Source organism: Passer domesticus, chromosome 5 (genome assembly GCF_036417665.1).
Source record: "Passer domesticus isolate bPasDom1 chromosome 5, bPasDom1.hap1, whole genome shotgun sequence".
NCBI lineage: Eukaryota > Metazoa > Chordata > Aves > Passeriformes > Passeridae > Passer > Passer domesticus.
The window spans coordinates 70,877,850-70,900,687 of NC_087478.1; the positions used below are offsets into that span (position 1 = coordinate 70,877,850).

The following is a 22,838-nucleotide window of genomic DNA, read 5'->3' on the forward strand; positions in this document are numbered from 1 at the left end:
ACAGCACTGATCTTTTTATGATGATGTGATAGCTGCGTTCATTAGGGTTATACTGGTATAAAAGCTAGAAAAAAGCTAGTGAGGAATCAGGACCCTTTTTCCTCATATACAGATCAGTTTCTGCTGGAAACAAGACCTACATGTTTTCAACTTTACATATTTTAAATTAGCTGTACCAAAAAAGGGAATGATGTCTCTTACCAAGACTACACACACTATTCATTATATCAAGAAAGAGAGGACAGGCTCAGTTCATTACAACGTTGTTAAATTTTTTATTAGACCCTGGCTAGTTAATCCATTAAATGGAACAAACTTCCTTTTCTCAAAGTTTAATAGCTTGCTTACATCACGCTGTGAAGCACATAAGAATGTGCACAAGAGACAGCTCAAGTTTTGAAAAGTTTTATCTTTTCATAGAGTTCCTTATCATATGAAAGAGATGCAAATATATAGTAGCCTTGTTTAAGGCACAGGAGAGCTTTTAATGAATACTTTGCCTCATGTTTAGTGTCTTTTATACATTATTTTGATCTATGATTTGTTCTGAGTGCCCTCTACTGAAAAGTAAGACGAAGTGCTTAATTATTTAGTACCCAAGATGTAATGCTAACAAAAAACAGTAGAGAGTTGTACATTCTTAAAAGACACATGTATTGATACATGAAAGGCTTTAGAGCAAATTTACTGCTTTGGAGACAAATGCATTAAGTGAATGTGTTTATATGTATATTAAAACATGGTGTATCTGTGCCTTCTGCTTTCAGCTCTCTGAAAACATTTTTTTATTATTATCTAAGATTGCATAACAGCAGGAATCCAGTGCATTTGTTGAGTAGCAGGCATCTCTTGAGAGTTTGCTCCAAAATCCCTGGAACTTAACAAGAATCTACTCATTATTTCAGGTGGCTCTGGATTGGCCCTGAGTAGGTACTGTATAATATTAATCAGGTACACAAAAAACTTCAGGACTGTTCTGCTACTGTAGGACAACAACAAATTAGAGGAAGCAAAAGCAGCAGGGGGCTGAAATTTGGACATAAAGAAACCAGCTTTAGATGCACATATGTATTTTATGCATATACATATATATAAATATGCAAATCTGTCTCTCTAAACAGCTAAAATGAAATGTTCATCTTGAATGCTAATTGAATCCTTACTGTTCAACAAGCTCCCCATCCACTATGAATTATCATGGCTTTGCTCAATAGAGATTACACAAAACTCATACTTTAAAGTGCTGAATTATTATATTTTTTAGGTTTTTTATAGCCTCTTGGCATATATTTTTTAAAAACAGAGTCCTTTTTGATTACTCCCAGCCAAAGGGCATACAGATTTTTCATTGAAGTAAAAAAAATAATAATTTTAAAAATTGCATAATTTTCTGTTTGATAAAACCAGAAAAATATGAAGCTTCCTCATGGTATTGGTTAGTAAATGTGGGTAAGGGATTGCTATCTGGTACTGCCAACCCAAGAGTATGAGCTAGAGATCCCCTGCCAATAAAGCTCTCTCCATCCCACTGTAATAAATATGATGTGTCACCTGCTCCTGAATCACAGCTCAGTGCTTCTGAACTTTATTGGCCACCTTCACCAGTTGTCTCTGGACTCAATGCACTGCTCACAAACATCTGGGTGTCAGTCTCACCTCCTGTTCTAGCCTGCTTTTCTTTTTCAGTTCCTCTCTTAGCTTTTAAGCAAAGTTTTCTGCTTTTAGGGGGGATTTTTGCTAGTCAGAGCAGGCATAACTTTAAACTTTCTTTTATGTTTTATTTCTCCAGTTTATTTACACTTTTTTTTATTTTAACTTCTCCAATATGTTTCCTTGGTTCCTCCGAAGAATTTCTTGCTGTTAATTCTCACTCAAGTATCTGACTAAAACTCAGATCGGTCTTTTTTCTATTTTAGACTCTATCTTCTTTAGACTTGTTCACAAAATATCATATAAATATTGTGCACTGGAACTTTTCCTAAATTTTTTTAATGGATCTCTTAAATATCAGTCTCCCTTACATCCTCATAATCCTTCTTCCACAAAAACTGCTTTCACCACCACTGCCATAAAAAATATTCTTATAAAATAATTAGTTCACTAGCTCCCAGCTTTTTGTTCTCTCTAATGAGTTCAGATTACCTTCAGATTTAGAAATTATAGAATGTCATTTTGTTGATGATATAGAAAAATTGCTACAAATATAGTTTTTATTTAGGTTTGCTCCTCACACAGAATGTGTACAACACATACACAAGTGAATTTGCAAGTGTGCAGAAACACACAATTACTTTATTCTTTTATTAAGGATGTTCCAGTCCAGAGCAGTTTGAGTTCATTTTTTGAACAGATTTACCACTTCCTAGAGGGCACACCTGTATGCATTGTAAGTAATTCCACATACCCACACAGCAATATCAGCTGGATCTGTGGATGTTTCGTGAATCATATTCTCATGTAGGAGACCAGTGGAAGGGTTCTGGCTTTCCAGAAGATGGGTAGCTGAAGGAGAAGGTTCTACAAGAAGACTCCGAAAGTCATTTTGGACTATGACTCCCATCACAGATAATGTTCATCTTGAAAAAAATCCAAAAACTCCCATGAGATCAATGTGTGTGAGAACTGGAAGGCTAGTGAAAGGGGAATCCCTTTCCCCAGAACCTCTTACTTCCATAGTTTCACGGAATATTGCAACATCTTGATGCTTTCTGTGGGTGCCACTGTCTTAGAAGACTGAAATTCTAAATCTCAGAGTTGGATTTACTGCCCTGTACTGCAGTTCATGTTTCTGTTCAAGCTGGGCATCCCTCCCCAGTCAATGGAGAATAGGTATGCCAAAAGAAAAATTTATCTCATCTGAAAGTAGCAAGTAAGAGGGCTCAGATAACTGACAGCACAGGGCCCACTTCTGTCCATAAGCTCTGAACAGATGACAGATGATACATCTACACTCTAGATAGCTAAATGCAGGAAAGACAAAGAAATTCTTCTGCACTCTTCTTTTATAGGCTAAGGCCTTCAAACCTCAAGAGCTCCGATTTCTATCAGGCAGAATGGATTTACTATCTATTGGTGTATACTAAAAAAAGATTTTAGGCTGCTCTGAAATAGAGCAAAACATGAAATCTTCATCAAAATATGAATATAGTACCAGTCTTACAGATAGACCTACGAGTGGTTTCTTTGTGAGATTCTTTCCATTAAATCAAATGACAATTTGATATGGAGAAGAGTGTAGCCATATATTTATCCTTTTTGAGCAGAAGAAATTGCTGTCTACAGTGCCTGACTCAGAATTTATGCAAAAGCTTTTATGTTTACAAAAAAAAGCTTATATTTTTTTTCTTCTTTTGCTTTAAAACCTGCATTTTTAAAGTTCATTGCCAAGTTTTCTCCCTAAGTGCATCATTCACAGTTAGGAATATGAAACACTCCATGTTCACAGTTATTTGGCAGTGATTCCCCCCTAAAACTGTGTCTTGATTTCTGAATTTTACAGTAAATGGAAGATGCTTTAATTGCAGTAGTCCAGAATTCTGTTCTCAATCAGGTAATATGTGACTTTATCAAAGCATCATTATATTATTTTATAATTATATTTGCTGCCTTTGACTATGTGCATTGTAAACCATTCGGGAAAAACATTTTTAAAAGAAAAAACACTTGTGAAAACTAATTCTGAAAAACAAATGTAGCATTTTGCAGGTATGGATTTTCTTTTGAAATGGTAAAGCATCCTCTACAGTGCTGTCATGTTCTTTCTCAGATAATTATTTCTGGAATTAAAGAAACACTGCAACACCTCCCTGTAAGGACACAGAGACCAGCTATCAGGAGAACCTTCCCATGAAAGTTAGTGAATCACATGTTTTAGAGACTCAGATGTCCTACCAAGAATGACTGAAACTGCTCTCACCTCTTTCATGTTGTGCCTCACCAGAATTTATTTATTTAAATGCTATTTATTCATATTTTTATATATACACTATATATATATGGTTCATATATATACAACATGATTATATGACAAGTTGGAGACCCATGATATGAAATCTTGATGAAACATTCATGATTCAGACACATTTCAGACATGATTTTTACATGTTTGGGTTGTTCCTTGTGGGTGTACTTCCCTATATGCTTACTCTTTCCAACATCCACATATGCATCCCAGGACTCTTACCAATGTGGTAGGGCAATGTGCCAGCATATTCAAACAAGATGAAAAATATTTTCTTTCCATAAACACTAAAAAAAGTGCTTAAAATAAAATACCCCTAATACAGCCTTAACAGTTATTAATTGCTGTGACCTTTAGTCAGGTTCTGCTGCTGTCAATCTCCCCAGTGCTCACACACCAGATGAAGAAATTTGTAAATATTGTACTTTGTGATATGTTTACTAACTCAAGATGGGTAACCAGACTTCGGGGTGAGGTGGAAGGCATCAGCTTCACTACCATTTATTTAAGCCATTTGCAAAGCCTCACTTGTGGGTCCCCACCAGGAAATGTCACCTCCTTGAGGCTGAAGGCAAAAATTTGCAGCACACTTTTTCTGGTGTGGCAGACTTGCCCATTTTGTCAGTCTGTGCAGGAAAAAATCTGATGCCACAGCCCTGTGTGCTCCCTTCCCATCCCTTCTGGGAAGCTTTGCACACTGCCAGTCCCCAGCCCTTCTAAAGACTCCAGTCAGCAGCAACTACACTCTGCAGGTGGAAGACCCCATAAGTAGCTCTCTGCATGGTACTAATATATTGTCTTTGGGTATTGTGTCTGATTTATTCCCCTGACTGTAAACAAAAGCAGCTATTCAGGGCTAGGAATAAATCCCTGAATTGAATGATTATGGAAAATCAGAGTTGTGTTAATTAGAATTACCAGGGATTAGCTCCTTTCTCTCACTGAAAAAAAAAAATTAAATTACAAATCTTTAGAGAATGGAAAAGGTCATTTTAAACCCAACAGGATTTATTTACCATGACCCAGGTGGGAAACTGGCTCCCTGAGAACCAGAACATGAGATATCACTTTAAGACTGGGCATATTGCTAAGGTTCCACGACCCAGCCAAGATATTATGCAGCAGGAGTTATAAGTGCAAAGGCACAGCAGGGGCAATCAGATTAGTTCTCAATTACCTAAGAGGACTGCTCTGGTTGAGGATGGTGAAGGACTACTGTGCTCTTGCTACCACTATCAGACCTTCCAAGAACAGCAGACCTGGCTTGCAGGACGTGTCACACACCCCTGTCAGCAGGCAGCTCTGCCTGTCCCCCAGCAGAATGTGGGGCAGGTGACAAGGGCAGGAGGAAGGGAGCAGGGTGAGACTCATCCCCAGATGTGTGAATGGCATCTTCTCACTCTAAAAGTTAGTTTTCTTTGTTTATATTCCAGCACCTGTTGTGAGCAAGGAAAGTTGTTCCTAGTTCCATCATCCACTGGTTAAGAGCTGAGAATCGAGCGAAGTCCTGATGCAAATGAACATAATTCCTATTGTGATTAAATGACACTGTACCCACTTAAGCCAAAGCTGAATTTGGCCAGTAACATACACCAAGCTGCAAACTAGTGATGACAGAGCTAATTAAGAAATAATGACAGTGGAATAGAACAATGTCACAGGATAAAGGTCTCCTTGCTCTCAACAAATGCTGCAATGAGGCTCATTTATCATGAATGAATGTCGAGGCAGAGATGCTGTCTTCTAAAAGCATGGAGCTTTACTCTTTTGACAATGCTGAGTAGTAATTATTTGTTTCATTTATGTGGAACTTAATGATTTATATGGCTGTAATAATTTTATTATCTACATATACATCTCTACAGTGGCTATTGATAGTGTAGGTGAACAGGTGTTTATTCCATAATAGTTGATCTATTTTATTCTAATTATCTTAGGATATGAATTAAATGCATTGCAGCAAAAGTGTTGTCCTTCTAAGCACGTTTTTTGCTGTAGCTGCACTACCACAAGTTATTTCAGCGAGTTTTGTGCTGTTCCATTAGGACCTAATCACACATTCACTGAATAGTGTTGCTGTGAGAGCAGGATACAACCAAATGGGCCACAATACCCTTAATTTATCAGGATTTTTAAATTAAGTATTTTTTAAGCAGAATAAATTTGGAGCTGTTATAGGAGGCTCTCAACCATGAAAATCAAGTACAGAGGAACAAAACTGGAACAAAAATTATATTCACCAAACAAACTTCTTGTGTCTGCGTTCAGGTTGATAATAGAGCTTGAAAATCATTAAGGAGCATACTCACAAGCCGTATCACTAGAAGGCACACAGAGACAGAAATTCATTAGGTGCAGAGGAATAGCCCAAATTAATCAGCAAAACCTGGCTGCACTGAACAATTCTAGTAGCAAAAAATACCTTATTTCACCAAAGCTTAGGGTTGGTTTGTATTACCAGAGAGTATAGTATTTTAAGAAAGTTGGCCTTCAGGAAAAACTTTGAAAAGTATGCTGAGAGAAGAAAAATATTTTTTTCCTGTTATTCTATGGGTTCTTCAAACCAACCAACTTGGCAAATCATTATTTCAGTATGATATCTTGTCCTGAAGCTGAAGAAAGCTTGTTAATGCCAGTTATAACCTCATTCCTCAGTAAGAGCAACTAAGAGAAGGAAGGGAAGGTAACAGGAAGAAAAATGGTGACAGAGATGCTATGATTCAATAGAACATGTCCTTTTAAGGCACCATGTCACACACACATGCTCAAACACGTTGCTTCTCTGTGACCTTGCTTTTCTTCTGCTTCAAAAATTAGGTGAAAATGATAAATGAGAGGCTGCGTGGATACAGCCACAGAGAGGAGACAAGGAGGCCCTTCAGCTGGGAAATGGCAGATATAAAAGGTTGATTGGACCCAAACATACTTCATCCAGTTAAAAAAAAATTAAATTAAATTAAATTTTTAAAAAAACCACCTATCAGAGGTGAAAACTGTCTTTAATTTGCCCTTCTTACCTCTTCCAACAGTCTGTTCAGTGGACACACCAAGTGAGGACCAAATTATATCTATTCTCCCCATAAGCCAGGATGAGCTCTAGGGATCTGCTGGCTTCCCAGCTGGCTGCTCTGCCATTCCTCCTGCTCAAACAGCCATAAAAAACACCTTACCCCATGCTTAGGATTTTGCAGTTAAAAAGGGATTTTATGTAATTACCTGCTAGTAGCTAAAAAGCAAACAACAACTCACAGTGGATGCAGGGGTCCAAGACACCAAAAATTTGTCAATGTCATGTATCACATAAAAAACACAATTTGAAATAAAATACAGTAGTAATCACTTTGTCCTCTGTCCCTAACCAATTATTCTGCAGAACTTATATTAAATCTTCATAAATTTTTCCAAGCTATACATCTTTTAAAAATGTTTTCACAAAACTGCCAACATTGTTAGCTGCTGGCTCTCAGAAGTGGCTTCATCTGTTTGTGCAGGTCCTGAAGGACTGTCTTTGCTCAGATTTGTAGTCTTAAGTACCAACTGCACCAAATCAAGTGGAAAAAAAATAAAGTAACAGTTGCTCAGTATTTCTGAAAATTGAAGAAGCATCTGTTTGGACAAAATATGGGGAGCTCTCTTTATGATTATGAGTTTTATTCACAGTAAATTAGAAGTTGGAAGAAGAAACTCAGAGGAGGACTCTGTAGTACCACATATTATGAAACAGTGGAAGCAAGAATAAAAAAATATAAGAATGGTAGAAAAAATAATTTAAAAATTAGATTTTTTTTAATTATTACTGCTTAAACTAAGGAAGAGTCCCTGTTCATATGTGCTCATGGTAGACTTCCTTTCTAATTTGCAGGTTAGGAACGTTCAGCTTTGACTGGCTCCTGGACTGCTGTATACCTTTTCTTTTCTTCACTTCTTACTCAAAAGTATAGAATTAAAAACATGTAGATAGAGTAAAGCAATCTTTAATGTTTCAGGGTTTATTTTGCTGTTTACAAGGAATTTACAGAGATGTTATCGGGAGGGAGGGGAAATGTATTTAATGTATTTGTAATTGTCGCAAAGGTAAACCGTGTTTGTAGCCCATAGTTTCCATCTTTTCTTCTACTCATAACTTCTTAAAAGCTGAATGCTTAAATGTCTCTTTTCCCCCAGCCTCAATGCTTTTTTTTTTTTTGCATCCTTATTGGATTTCAAATCAGGAGACCAAGGCCAAAAATTTTATGTGTTTATATATAGGCTACCTATATTGCCTAATCTTCAAAACCACAAACACAGTCCTCCTTAAAGGATACTTCTCACAAAACTGAGCATTTTGCCATGTTTTTCCTGTCCAGAGCATAGTACCCTTACCTCTGGTTGGATACTTCTTGGACAACATGAGGATGTGAATACATGCAATTAATTTGAAAAAAGAGGAAATTTCTCCCATAGTCAAGAGGAAGCTGTCAAGGCAGTATGAACCTGGTAATGACCAGCAGTCAGAACAGCAAGATCTGGTATGGTCTGGTATGATGGCACTGCCTGGAACCCATGAGGCAAGAGGTTACTGTGCCCTAAAACACCCTATGAGACCACTCCCACAGGGAAAATTAATGGTCTTTGTGGATACCAGGGCACACGATGCAGCTGCACATTAATTTAAAAATTGCCAGGCTATTGAAAATCAAAGCAGTGGGAGTTGTAGCTAGAAAACAAGCTGTTATGTCCTTCCATATGCAGAAAAAGTTGTTTTCACTGAAGGAACATATTGGAGAAAAATGCCATGATTGGTAATCTGAATTTATATTTAAGACCAAAATCCTCAATAGAAAAGAATCTTCTTCATCAATAACTGGATTCCAACAATAAAAGTTGTTTCTGGAACTGGTTTAGGACAAGTTAGTCAGCATATCTCACCAAAAGGATCATTAATCTTCTAGTGTAACGAATCTCATAGTACCTAGAATGAGAAAAACTATTCTATTAATTAAGTTTATATCCATGCTACTTACTGAAGAACAGGATTTAGATAATTTAGATGTCTCTGATAAAGGTACAGTAATACTGGTTAGTGTGGCTGGTGTTTGCTATATATCTAAAAGCATTTTTTTTAATATTTAGGACATCTAAGAGAGATGAGTTGGTATCCACTTCCAGATACCTACCTGACAATCTTCAAAAACAGGGAACTTTTTTTTTTATTATTTACTGTAGAATACAGCTGTTTGTGCAATTTGCATCTATGTATATATCAATAATATCAGTAACACCAAGGTGGTGTAATTTTCACTGAAATGAAGTTCTTGTGTGCAAAGACAAGCAATAGAGAAATGCACCAAAGTCTCACTACATAAATGAAGAAGTGGGATAGCAAATTGGTCTATGTGTGGAACTTTACTATAATCAGTGGCAAAGCTGCCATTCATTTCAGAGACAGAAAATTTCATTAATGGGCTGTGTTATATGTTCATGGGCATAGTCTTTTTCAAATGTGAAAGAGCTTAGGTCTCAGCCTTTAAATGCAGTCCTTGCTCTCATTAATACCAATTTCTGATTAAGACCCTTTCTATGTATATGTGTCTTCTGTTAGCTTTTGCTAGAGTTCTGGGTAAGTCTCAAAGATAAACAGACTGCTTAATTATTAGTTGGTGATGCATGACAGAATTTTGGGAACAGGACTGTAAATGTCACACAGACAGTAAATATGTTCATATTTTGAAGTTTGGATGTAGGCAGCAGTTGCCTTCACTCTAATGAAAATATCTACATACATTTTTATTGCTAGCAAGACTATTTTAATAATTATACAGATTTAGTTCCCTATGAGGGTGAAAGGAGTCTTCAAATAGACCTCCACAGTTCTGTACCCTGCTTAGTTATAGTCTACACATTCTAAGATTTGACAGAACATTTTGCAGCATTAACAAAGGGTTTTGACAGTGCTGGTTTCAGGAAAGGCGTTAAATGGGGAACAATTTCTTTAGTAGCATCTGATATTTCTGAAATAGGTGTTATATCTCTGAAAAAAGTCTCTGTGGAACAGATTTTGTGTTGATGTTGCAGTTTGTGTACAACTCAGTCTACTACTTCCCTAAGATTGTGAAAAGTGCATGTGCATGGATTCATCTGTATAAATGCATGCTCCTTCAAACCACCAAAAGGCTGGGGTTTAGAAGTATCTTCTGGAGTTTTTAACAAGTATCTATGCTATATAAAATATAGAATTTCAGAATTAAGACTGAAATCATAATTCATTTTCTTATTTTGTAATTCAACTGTCAAAGGATGGTTTTAAAGTTTTCAACTGTTAACCTGACAGTTTGCTAGAGATATTTATTTACAGGTAACAGATAAAAAATTCAAAATCCAGAGGGGGAAAAAAGCACAGCAGCATGGAAGTTAACTTCTCATGCCTATGAAACCAAGACACCAAGCAGCAGAATACAGGCAGTGCTGCTAAGTAAACTGCTGGCAGACATCCTTCCATCTCTGCCTAGTTAGAATTAAGCATTGCAAGACATATGTATGCCACCGAACTAGAGGAATTTTCCCTCAGGAACAAAAAATTGTGTCAGAATTTCAGTAAGTAGATGAACAAGTTAACAGATGAAGCCTGATTCAGCTCCACAGCCAATAACTGAAACAACCACTACTGGTATACGCTGCTCTGATTTTTAGAAGTATATTCAGACGTACACCGTAGCTGCAACTTTTTTTACCTATAAAATAACCCAACTTTACAGAATTTGTAGAGGAAACAGACCAGACAACCGTAAGGTTCCTGTAACTCCTTTAGAAGTTAAAGAAATTGACTGAATCAACCGTCCGCTGCGGAGAAGCGGAGTGGAGACGGTGGTTCGGTCAATGAAGTTGCTCTGAAGCCCGCGCTGAAGATCAGCGCGCCGAGGTCACCTCGGAAAAAACGCTGGGGGAAGAACGAGCGGAGCGGTGGGGAGCCAGCTCCGCTTCGGGCTGGCGGCGCGATGAGCGGCCGAGGAGCTGCGCCCGGAGCGCCCCGCTGTCCCCGCTGTCCCCGCTGTCCCCGGGGCCGGGGTCCTGCGGCCGGGAGGGGACAGCGCTCCGCCCACCGCTCCGCACCGAGCGGGGCGGCGGGGCGGGGGAAGGAAAAGTTTCCCGGGGGATGCGAGGGCCCCCCGCCCCCCGCGCCGGGCTGCCATTGGCCGAGCCGCCTGCCGGAGCCCGGAGCCACAAAAGGCGTTGCTAAGTGGATGTTTATTTTTTTTCCCCCTCTTTTTATTTTTTTTCCCTCCCCCCCCCCCTTTTTTTTTCTTTTTTTTTTTTTGCCTCCCCCCGCTCCTTCACTACTTCTTCGGTGCACTCGCGCCGCTCCCGCCGCCGCCGCCGCTCGGTGCCGCTCCGCTCCCCGCGGGAGGCAGCGCGGGTCGGGCGCGGAGCCGTCCCGCGCCGGCCATGGCCTAGCGGCGGCGGCCGGGCCACACGATGAGTTTCCCGGCGGAGGACGGCGTGGGCAGCCTCTGCCACAAGGCGCTGCAGATCATCTCGGAGCTGTGCCTGGGCGGGCAGGTGGAGCGGGAGAAGTGCGCCGGCATCTTCCCCCTGGAGAGCGCCCGGCAGGGCATCGGCGGCACAGGTACCGCGGGGCGGACAGCGAGGCGTGGGCGGCCGGAGAGCGCAACTTTTTCCTTCGCCTTCCCTGCGTGCGGAGGGGGCGGACGGGGTGGGGGCAGGCACGCAGCCCGCTTGAAAATCGGCTCGCTCTCGCAGCCCGCCGAGGCTGCCGAGGAGCGCCGAGGGAGCGCCGGGCGGGCACCGGCGCTGCGGGGCAAACGCGGGGCAGCGGGCGAGGGTGCGGGCGTGGGGCCGGGGAGCGCGGACAGGTGCCGAGGGGACAGAAATCGCCGCCAGAGACGGCTCCGTACCCGCGCAGCTCTCTCGTTTGCCGCTCGCAGCTCCGCTCCGGCAAGGTTTTCCCCACGACGGGAGTTTGTCTGTACGGACAGCCCGGCGCCGGGCTGATGCTGCGTGTGTTGGCGGGGCCGTGCGGGCAGAGGGCTGCGCTCCGTGCACCTGTCACGGGTGGGCAGCGGGCAGAGGGCTGCGTTCCCTGCTCCTGTCACGGGTGGGCAGCGGGCAGAGGGCTGCGCTCCGTGCTCTTGTCACGGGTGGGCAGCGGTTCCGTGCGCCGGGCGCGCCACGCGTGGGCTGCACCCGCTCTCCGTCTCTTGTCCCCGGCCGTCCCTCTGCGTTTGGCGAGCGACACTGGGGCCCGGGCAACAGGTTGGGCGGCGGGCAGTGCGGGCAGGCAGCAGGGCTCGGGGCGCAGCTCGGCACATGTCGCAGTCTCCCCTTTCTGAGTGGGGTTTGAGCGTTTTGCATCCTCTCCGCTCATCGCTGGGGGAGGCAGGAGAGCTGTCTGACAGGCAGTGGGAACCTGTGGAGTCAGGGCAGAGATTCGGTCTGGCCCAGGACACTTGCCCAGGAAAATTTGGGTAGGGTGGAAGGAGAAAATGTGGGTTAATTTAAACATTCCAAATTCAGAAAAATTGTCATATTGAAACTAAGATTTTGAGTCCCAATAGTGATGCCTTTGATGCCTGATATCTGGATTTTCTGCACCTTTTGGAACCAACTCTGCACTTTTACATTATCCTGTGTGATGCTCTCTGGACACCTTGTTTTCCTCGGCACTTATTTTTAGGACAGGGCTTGAAAGTTGCTCAAAGTTTTGGGCTTAGTTTCTGCTAGGTGGGATTGATAACCTCTACTGTCTATCCATAAATGCAAATTAACAGCTTGCATTATGGCCAGCAAATGCCAAGTGCAAATTAAATTAACACTGGGTCATGTAAAGCAGCAGGTTCTCAGCATGTGCCCCAGCTGCTCTGACGCTGCCACTGCAGCTGATGGGCTTTTGGTTGTCATTTTCTTTTCTTTGAATACCCACATATTTTACTGCAAATTTCGGGTTATTTGTAGTATCTCAGATGAAAATCTCTGTTGTCTGACCCTTCCGAGTCAGCCCAGCACAACCCAGCCACCGGGGCAGGGCAGCAAGGCAAGGAGGGGAGAGGGGGCTGCAGCCTTTCCTCCAGCACGGATCATGCTCTGTGTTAGTCTTCATGGTCTGAATGGTAGAAGGTTGAATGAAAACAGCATTACCCTATGGAGCCTGGAAAATTTGGCTCTGCAAAGTCGGTGTATAAACAGGTGAGATATGAAGGACACAAAACATTCCAGGAGGTAAACCAAGATCTGCTGTTTTGAAAATGTGAATCTTCAACACTTGTTTCAATGTTGCATTGTGTATAAGACAAGCTTCTTTTTAAACATTTTTTGAAAGTCAACAATTATCTTGGGTTTCCACTTGTAACCCCTAACTACCTTACAGTTGTTGGATTAGGGAAAAAATATAGTTAACAGGAGCTGGAACCACTGGGTGCCACATCTCAGCTGAATTCCTGAATCTCACTTTTTCCCCTTAAAAGGAAACCAGTATTAGATGGTGGTTGTCAGCTTTATTGAGATGCACAGTATATTGAGCGTTATCTCATTAATAACACTGCTAATGATCATGTAGTAATACTGTATAATAATATAGAGTATTAAACATACAGTAATACTCCAGAGGAGGACCAGACACTGTCATTGACAATATTTTAACATGTAAACACTTAGGTAGACAAGACATAAATATAACTTGTATCAATTTTATGAGCAGAAATACTCTAAATACAGTTTAAGCTGTGAGAAGTGGTGTCATTGAAAGGTAAGCCATGCCATATCTCCTCTTCAAATCCACATAGAGTTCCTTGTCATCTCTATGGATAAAACTAACAGTGTCCAGAGCCCTGAACAATCACAGATCCTCTTCATTAAAGGTGGAAATGTTAAGTTCATTCCGTTTTCTTCGTCTCAAAAGGATACCTAAAAGTATCACAAAGGTAGAATAGGCAAAAAACACTAATGAGATGTCACTAAAGGAGAGAAGTCTAAACAGTACCAAGCCTGACAGAGCTCAAGAAGCATTTGGAGAATGCTTCCAGGCACATGGTGTGATTCTTGGGGATAGTCATGTTCAGGGCTAGGCGTTGGACTAGGATCACCTTGTGGGTGCCTTCCAACTCAGAATATTCTCTGATTCTGTAAACCATGAGGAGACACATGTTTGAAAAGGAAAGAGCAGTGCAAGCAATCTTTCAGAAAGTAAAAGAGCAGATGGTGAAAAGGAAGGGAGACCATTTTTATTTAATATAAGGATAAAAACATGTTCTGGAAGTTGCAAACACTGTGAAATGCAGCCGGAACTGCATTGGTATGGTTATGTTAGTGAGTGTGGTGATAGCTTTCTGCTCAGCTAGACCATGAAAAGCAGCCAAGCTTCTCAGAGGAATTAGCTACTTGAGGCAGAAGACGCATCATCCAATCACAGGCTCAAAGCAAAATATGAGACAATATTGACCCCATGACACAAGAAGTTTCAGAGGGAAGCAGAGATGGTGGGCAGTGACTTTTTTTTAATAGTGTATATGCCTAGATGAGAGAAAGAAGCATAAAAAAGATAAACAAACAAACAAGAGGAAGCAGGAGATGCAGTCAGAAATAAAAATAGTAAGTATGGCTCTGGGAAGGCAAAGTGTAAAAAAATGAAGCAACAAAGCAGAAAGTGGCAACAAGAAAGGAGAGATATTCAGGTTTCCTGCCAATAAGGGAGCGGATAGGTTTACATCAAGGAAATGACTGATTATTCAACAGGTTTTTCCCTCTCAGTGCCAGCACTAACACCTTAGGACCCTCAATTACTGCTTGGGTCAAGAAGGGGTAATCACATTTAGTGTAATGAACAATCAATCTACAGAACTCATAGCAAATAATCGTCATGAGACAGAAAATTTTATAAATTTCTAAGAACTTTAGACAAGTGAATATAGACATCTGCTGTTATATTTTCTGCACCAGTAATGACAAGAACTATTAATTTGCTCATCTCAGGGGAATGCTCAAGTGAAAAGATTAGGGGGCTGTTTACATTTATAGTACCTTTCTTTGTATGATTAGATGACTGTGAGCTTTCTTCGGAAAGTTATAACATTTTTGGCAAAATGCGCAATTAGATGTGCAGCTGTTTTGTTTTTATTTTACACCTCATGTACATTTGGGCACAATAATTAAGATGTAAATTATAAGAGTTTAGGTGGAAAATAAATGGGAGCTGGATGTGCAGGATTTCACATAATAAAATTTATCGCTAAACTTATTAAATTATTAATTTTCTATAACTGTCCCAAACTCATATATGCAACGTGGTTATACCGGTGTCTTGGCTCAGGTTATCTCATTAACAAAGGACTCTAATTAATTTTTCCCAGCTAAGAATCCCTCCTCATTTTCAGTGGAACCAAGCACATCAAAGGTCCCAGTTGTGAGCATTTCTGAAAATTAAGCCAGTTGCATACAGCATAATGAGAGGAGTTTGGACATTCTGCTCTAGGGACACATGCTTAAAATTCATTTTATGTCCTCTGAAAATGGTGGGTACTTTGTGCTCTTTGCCTTTTTTTAGGCCTGCTGGTCATGCAAAACTTTACTCTCTCATTATCAGCTCCCATGGGTGAAAAATGTTTATTACAGAGCTGGAAACCCAGCTCTGCTATAAACATTGAGGGCATATTTTAGCCCACTAGAGTGGGTAGTGAATATCTTGAGAGTGATGTTCACTCTTGCTCCTTTGCTTGTCAGACAATTGATTTTTGAAAGTTGACCATGCAAAGAGCATCAGCTTCTAGGGGATCATTTGTTATTCATGTAAATATTCTACTGACAGTTATTCTGTTAACATAACAGTTTAACCTACCAAGTTTTTAACCCTACCCGTGATTTACAATTTGCTCTAAAAGTACAGAGGGAGTAAGAAAGCGCTGGAGCATCCTGCACATGGCCAGTCTGTAATACAGGCTCACTCTTCCATGGAGAGCAATGTCTTGTGTCCGCTTGCTGTAGCTGCCATGTGCCTCCTGTTGGCTGTCAGAAGCTTCTCTGACAGCTCTCAGCCTGCTGGATGGCAGCTGATTTAGTTTACATTTAGTCCTGGTTCCTTTGAACACGCTGTGTTCAGGCACACAGTGCACGCACATCCACAGAGTGAGTTGTGGCTGTGCTTGCACTGCCTGGATCTATTTAGGGGAGGGGGAAGAACAGATTTACCCCACAGAGTGCTTGTAAATTCTGCTCAACTGTGCCAAAGTAAGCATGAAGGGGATGAGAAACGGCTTGGACAAATGTGAAGGCTACTGTGATCAGATTGTCATACAAGAAAGGAGAATTTTTCTTTGTGATTAAGTAACTGTCATGTGAAACAAGTGAGCATTCTGTTACAGAGAAATGAAACAGTGTCTCTGCTAGAGGGGAATGTGAGAAAATCAAATAATAAACATTTTAACAGCTAACAGACCAACCAAACTATTTACCATACAGTTCATCACCTGGTTAGATTAATGTTACTATCAGAGAAATAAGGCTTAGTGGGAAAAAAAGTGCAAGGTTACCAAAAAACATAACTTACAAAATCAGTGTTAAAAAGCTGTGAAAACCAGAAATGCATCTAATTCAGCAGCATAAAGGCAAAACAGGGAGGGTAAATGTACCACTGAGACCAGATTTATTTACAGCAAAATTGAAGGCAGTCACAACAATGCAGACAGCAGCGATACACAGGAAAACAAGAGGTTTACAAAAGATCTTACTCTCTCCACATTTCATAATGAGATACAGGGGAAAAATACAGAAAGATTTATACCATCTGGAGAAAAAATCTGTAAAGATGATGGAGACATAGTGTTTCCCTGGGTCCTGTCATATGTGTGAGATGTTTGTTATATAATGCTGAGTAAGAATAAACATAGCCATGGCAATTCAAAGATGACACTTGAGCTGCATGAACCTCCTTACAGTTCCTGAACAGCAGCCCAGTGAGCTCATGGTATGTTCTAATTGAAAGAGGATAGTGAGGGTTTCTTGCAGACACAGAGATCCTCAAAAGTGTGAGAACTGCATGGGACAAAGCATAAGGCTGTAGGTTTTTTTCATTTAATGGAAAGCTAAATGGGCAGGTGTGGGTGTAGCACAGAGTCCCTTCTGTTGAGATTCAGTGAGAGTCAACAAGCAGAAAAGCATCTAGGCCAGAAAGAGCCTTGAGAGTGAAGACCAATAATGTACAGACCCAGCCAGGCAAAAGTGAGACCCATCATCTCTAATATAGGTTAGATAAATTGATTTTGACAAAAGATTAATAATTCTGCATGCTGTGATGATGTAGTAAATCACAGTGATCCCTGAATTCATTTGTCTCCCCTCCTGTCAGAAAAAAAGCTATCACAGAGTTCTGCTAGCATTAAAAAGTGATCTACCAGCCAGAAGATAGTGGTGACTGTGTGGAACAAATTCAGACACCAGAATGAATTAACAGGAAGGGAACACATTCACAATAAGGCCAGAGTAAAAGTCTGAGGAAGATCTAGGGATGCTTCTCCATGAGAACAGGAGAGGAGGTCACACCTACACTTTTAAGTGAAAAGCTTTTTTTGCCATTTGATAGAAGTCAGGTGTTTTGACAGGTTCAGATGAGAGAGAAAATACAAGACTCTGCACCTGCCCCTTTCTGAGGCATGCTAGCACTTTGTGTCCCCATCTGAAGGGATTTGGATGAGACAGGGGTAATTGTGGAAGATCTGCTAATGCACAGTAAAAATTAATACCAGCAAGTTTTTATATGCTTAAAATTTCTCCAAGGAAAACTGAGCAGCAGAAATGATGGGTTGAACCAACTAGTTCATCTACATGGGGATAGGGGAGATTTATTGGCCCCAGACCTTTTATAATTTATAAAGGCCCTGCTTCCCTTCAAATCCTAGAAAATCAGAGACATTAGTTTATCCGATTGAGCTGAATCCTGGTGTTACACAAGACTTCCTTTATTATGGAAAGGGTGAAGTACCTTACAGCTTGATGAACAACAGAACAAATTCAAAGTTAAAGAAAAATATGTTTGAACACAGGTTGCAGACATGTCAGATGTGTCTGACCCTCATACACCTGGGCATCCACATCACAGCACCGTATGGTGCATCTCTCTCCATTCAATATCACAGGTTTGTGGAGTATGTTTTTCTAAATTCAGCCTCATGAGGCATATGTTGCCTAAAATGTAAGTGACCTTAATTTGGTTTTGAAATGGAAGTCTGCCAATGTGCATGTTTGCAAAAGGATCCATGGGCAGATCTTTTCTGAGGCAAGTTCCAAACAAAAACTTTTTGAAATCCATAGTACCAAACCCAATGCTCAAGACATTACCTAGCATGCAGAAAAGAAAAAAAAAAAAATCAACACCATGGGGATGTTTCTGAAGTATTTGCATGATACAAAAGTCTGGCTATCAAGGAGACTTTTATAGTAGAAATGTATCAGAGGATGTTTATAAAAATACAGAGAATTTTTGAGGCTTCTCAATAGACATGCCTTTCTTAAATGAGAAATATAAAATTGTCCAAATTTTCATATCCTGAAAGGGTAGTTTTAAACACAAAACCATGAGGAAACAGGATGCTTTTAGTTACTAAATTTTATCAAGACTACAAATACGACATTTAGGACAAAGTTCAGTAAAGGGAGTTGACCAAGAGTGAAATGAAGTCATTGGAAGATCTCCCACTGACCAGAAGGAGATGGTATGAGAAAAAAAGGTCTTCTTGATGTTCCTAAGTATACCAAGCCTGAGAACAAGAATGGGAAATGCATAATCCCGTAATATTTCTGAATTTTCAGAGGGATGTCATGTTCTGTGTAAATCTCAATCATGGCAGACAATCTGCAATTACCAGTTCAGAAAGAGTTGTGCAAGATTGTTTTTGTTTTCTTTTGGAGCAGTGAGAACATTACTCACAATGTTGACAATTAATGTTGTCCCAGCATTATCTCCTCTGTCCTTAAAAACTTGGGCAGTCTTTGAATTTGTCACCAGTTCTATATCAAAATAATTCTTTGGTATGTGAAGTGCAACCCTGCTCTGATGGCAAATCCATCCTCCAGCACCCATTTTTCTTCCCAATCAGGATTCCTTGGCAAGGATGTGAAGAAGCTCCAGGCCTTCAGAACTTCTTCTTAATGTTCTACATTTTTCAACCAAACTTCCTATAACACCTTAATATAAGAGGCATATCCAGCCCAACACACAAAGGGTTTGATTGCTCTTCAGATGATTTCACTCTTGACATAACTACAAATGTCTCATAATTGCTCAGTTGAGTGACTGACAGAAGGAAGGACATTAAACAATATGCTTTTTATGTCCATTTTTATTTCATGGCATAGTGATTGCTTTTCAGCAGTTGTGCAAATAAATGTCATTAACTAGTTTTCCATAAAGAACTATTTTTTGGTAATTTTTCTTGCCATTCAAATATTTCCTGTATTTGTTGCACTATGAAATCCAATATGTGAGGCTGTTTAATTTATTAATAAAATAGCAAAAAAAATTGAGACTACTATTGTTTATAGAATTAGTTCCTTATCTCTGCACCTGAGACTTTAGATATTTCATGGGATTATTTTACAGATATAAAACATATTTTCTGTAAAGATTTTGGGAACTTTTTCAACTTTGAAGTAGCTTAATGGAAATCCAGAAAAACAGCTTAGAGAAAGTTGAAGTACAGGAGTAGGTGTTGAAAGGAGACAAGAAGTTATTTGAAGGCTTGAAAAATGTCTTGCAGTGAAAAACTTAAATTAGAATTGGCTAGAAATGCTTTGATGCAATGTTTTTCAGCTGATAGTATCTATTCATCAAATTGAAGCTCTGCTGGAAGGGATCAATTTTCATATTTCTGGTTTTGAAATGTTTCCAGCAGTTTCAAAGTTGTTAAAACATCCTCCTTCAACATTTTCCAAATGGAAAAAAACCCCTATAATTTTCAGTTCTAAAAGTCTTCCTCTCAAAATATAACCTAATTATGCCAACTGTCCCTAAACTGAGCTGGCAATATTGGAAATCACCCAAAATTGATTTTATTTTTTGTTTTCTTCTCTTTTGTTTTTTCTTAATTTTTATTTATTTCTGACAGACCATCAACATTTTCAAGAGTTCTACTTTTTGTCACTCTTTGAGAACCGAAAAAAATTTGGCCAGGTTGCCTGACAATTAGTCTGGTTCAATCTATTAAAGAAAGTTCTTCAGTGAGGCCTACCTCTGTGTGGATATATTAAATTTGCTTTTGACTGCGCATTGGGTTTGCCTGGCCAGGTTTTGGTAGCAGGAGGGGAGTTTCTCTGAGAAGCTTCTGGAAGCTTCCCCTACATCCAACAGAGCCAAGGCCAGCTGGCTCCAGGATGGCCGAGGTTGAGCCCCCCAGACACAGGGGTTGCAGGAAAATGTTTTTCAGAGGGGAGAAAAAAAATCTACTGTGTATCAGCAGCTGGAGGAGGGGAGTGAGAATTTGTGGGGAACAACTCTGCAGACACCAAGGTCTGTGAAGCAGGAGGAGAGGAGGAGCTCCAGGTGTGAGTGAGGTGCCTCCCACTGCTGCAGCCCATCCCAATCCCAAAGCAGGTGAATTCCCAAAGGGAGCCATGACCCTTTGAGAAGCCCACCCTGTAGAAGGCTCCTGGCAGAATCTGTGGGCCTGTGGAAAGAGAGAGGATCCCTCATTGGAGCAGGTTTGCTGGCAAGACTCCTGACCCTGCAGTGGGCTCGTGCTGGAGCAGTGTGGTCCCAAGGGTCTGCTCCCAACAGCAGGGACACCCCGGAGCAGTGCGTGAGGATTCCCACTGTGTGCAGGACTGGCTCCTGTGTCACACACTGCAGGAGAGCAGCAGGGCAAGGGTGTAAGGGTCCTGCAGAGGATGGAGCAGCAGAGACAGTGTGTGATGAATGGATGCAGCCTCATTGCCCGTCCCCCTGTGCTGCTGCAGGGGGCAGGCAGAGAAAGCAGGAGTGAAGCTGAGCCCCAGAAGAAGGGAGGAGTGCAGGAAAGTGGTTTATGGTTTGGTTTTATTAGTCACCATTGATTTGATTGGTAATAAATTTATTTCCCCAAGTTAAGTCTGTTTTGCCCATGGCAGTAACTGCTGAGTGATCTCTTCCTGTCCTTATCTTGACACACAAACTATTTTGTTATATTTTTTCCCCTGTCCATCTGAGGAGGGGGCTGACAGAGCAGCTTTGATGGGCCTCTGGCGTCTGTCAATCAACCAACTACAGACCATTCCCTATAACTGAGGTCATGCAAGAGCTTCTCTCCTTGATATTAATGTCTGTCAGCTGCTGAAACCACTAAAAATGGTAATTTACCTATTGTAATTCCTGATCCATGGCTACGAATTGGCTGGAAGGGTATGATCTCCAGACTAGAACATTTTCTATACATTTTTGCTTTTCTCACACATTTTCATGAGGAGTGGTCGGTAAGTTTGGTGTTTGTTACTGAGAGATGCATCTGGATATTATATATGAATAAAGAAAACATTTCCAAATGTTCACCTTCAGCTTTCCATCTTCATCATTCTGCTTCATCTTTCTGTCTTCAATTCTCATAAGCACTAGTGAGGTACATACTGTTTCATGGAGCTAATCCATACCTTTTTGCTCATGTATCTATAAAAATATGCTCAAACTCTCTTTGCACTTTTCTAGTGGTTCAGTTTAGTAGCCCGTAGCCTGGAGTTATGGATACAAAGTATTAGCTGTTAAACTGTCAAAACTTGTTGCAACAAACAGAGGCAGCCATTATTTGAGAAATGTTTAAGCAGGGCTTAGTGAAAAATTTTAAGGGATATAAAAGGCTGTTTTGAAAAGGAAAGGGATTTTTTGGTTATAATATTACAGGATACTGGAAAAATCAAATGGAAGCATGTCACATAGAATAAAACTCCTAATTAGGGCTCAACTGGCAGTCCTGGTGATCCACCATCTCATAAAATTCCTGTGTGTCCATGGAATTTTGTTGCTATGAAATCTGTTCTCCTATCTCTGGCCAGGCTATTGGATATTCTAAGCAGTTTTGGCAGCAAAAGTCAAACACAGGGCAGCCAGAGTGGCTCAGTGTACAGCATGATCTCTGTACAGCTCGGGGCATTTCACTGTGTTCTCTGAAGCCAGCTGCATTTTCACAGCAGAATTTTAGATACTGATATATCTGTGCTATCTTGGTCTGACACAGCCTTAGTCCAGAGCTGATGATTTAACCACAGAAATCTCTTATTTGTGACAGACTTTATCTTGTTCCTATTTACGCCTAAATGTTAAGGTTTAAAATGTTTCTGAAGCAGTTGGCACACAGAGTCAGAAGTTTGGCAAATCTCAAAAAAATTTGTACATCAGCCTAGCAGTTTAGATTTAATCTACGTTCATGTGTACTGATAGAAAATGTCGACTGTGGCTTAACTTTTCCATCAATGTGTTCTTGATGTTCTAAATATATGTTCTGAAGAACTAAGCGTCAACAACCTCTGACCGTAATTAAAATTGTTGTTGTTTTCAGCATCTGTGTCCTCCATCTGAAGCCAGTAAGCAAAGGGATGTGTACATTACCCATAAGGAGAAGACTGTCTATACAGGTTCTTGTTTTCAAAATTAGAAATCTAGATTTGGGAACAGAATTCTCATGTGTTTGCTTTAAATCTCAATGAGGATATTTGTTGTTTGACTATAATAACTTTGCTTTAGAAAACTAGGTCAATGTTTCTCACATCTACTGATCTCAACATCTTTAGCCAACAATGGCTGGGAGATTTTGGGATTGTTTCCTTACTTCCTGAGAAGGAAAATTCCTAAGGATGTCTTAGGAGTATGTGGCGAGTGGTACACATACTGGCCCTTGGCCTAAGCAACTAAAGGAATGTTTGTGAAGCAGATATT

General features: G+C 40.5%; 1 protein-coding gene across 2 annotated transcripts in view; it reads left to right on the forward strand.

Moving 5' to 3' along the window:
- The first annotated feature begins 11,237 nt into the window (after positions 1-11,237).
- SYT10 (synaptotagmin 10) overlaps positions 11,238-22,838 on the forward strand; it is a 44,416-nt gene continuing 32,815 nt past the window's right edge. For both annotated transcript variants that reach the window (XR_010362663.1, XM_064420918.1), the window contains exon 1: positions 11,238-11,564. Coding sequence is in view for 1 of the 2 variants with exons in the window: in XM_064420918.1 (XP_064276988.1) it covers positions 11,414-11,564 (151 nt within the window). In the remaining variant the exon portion in view is untranslated. The remainder of the gene's footprint in view (positions 11,565-22,838) is intronic.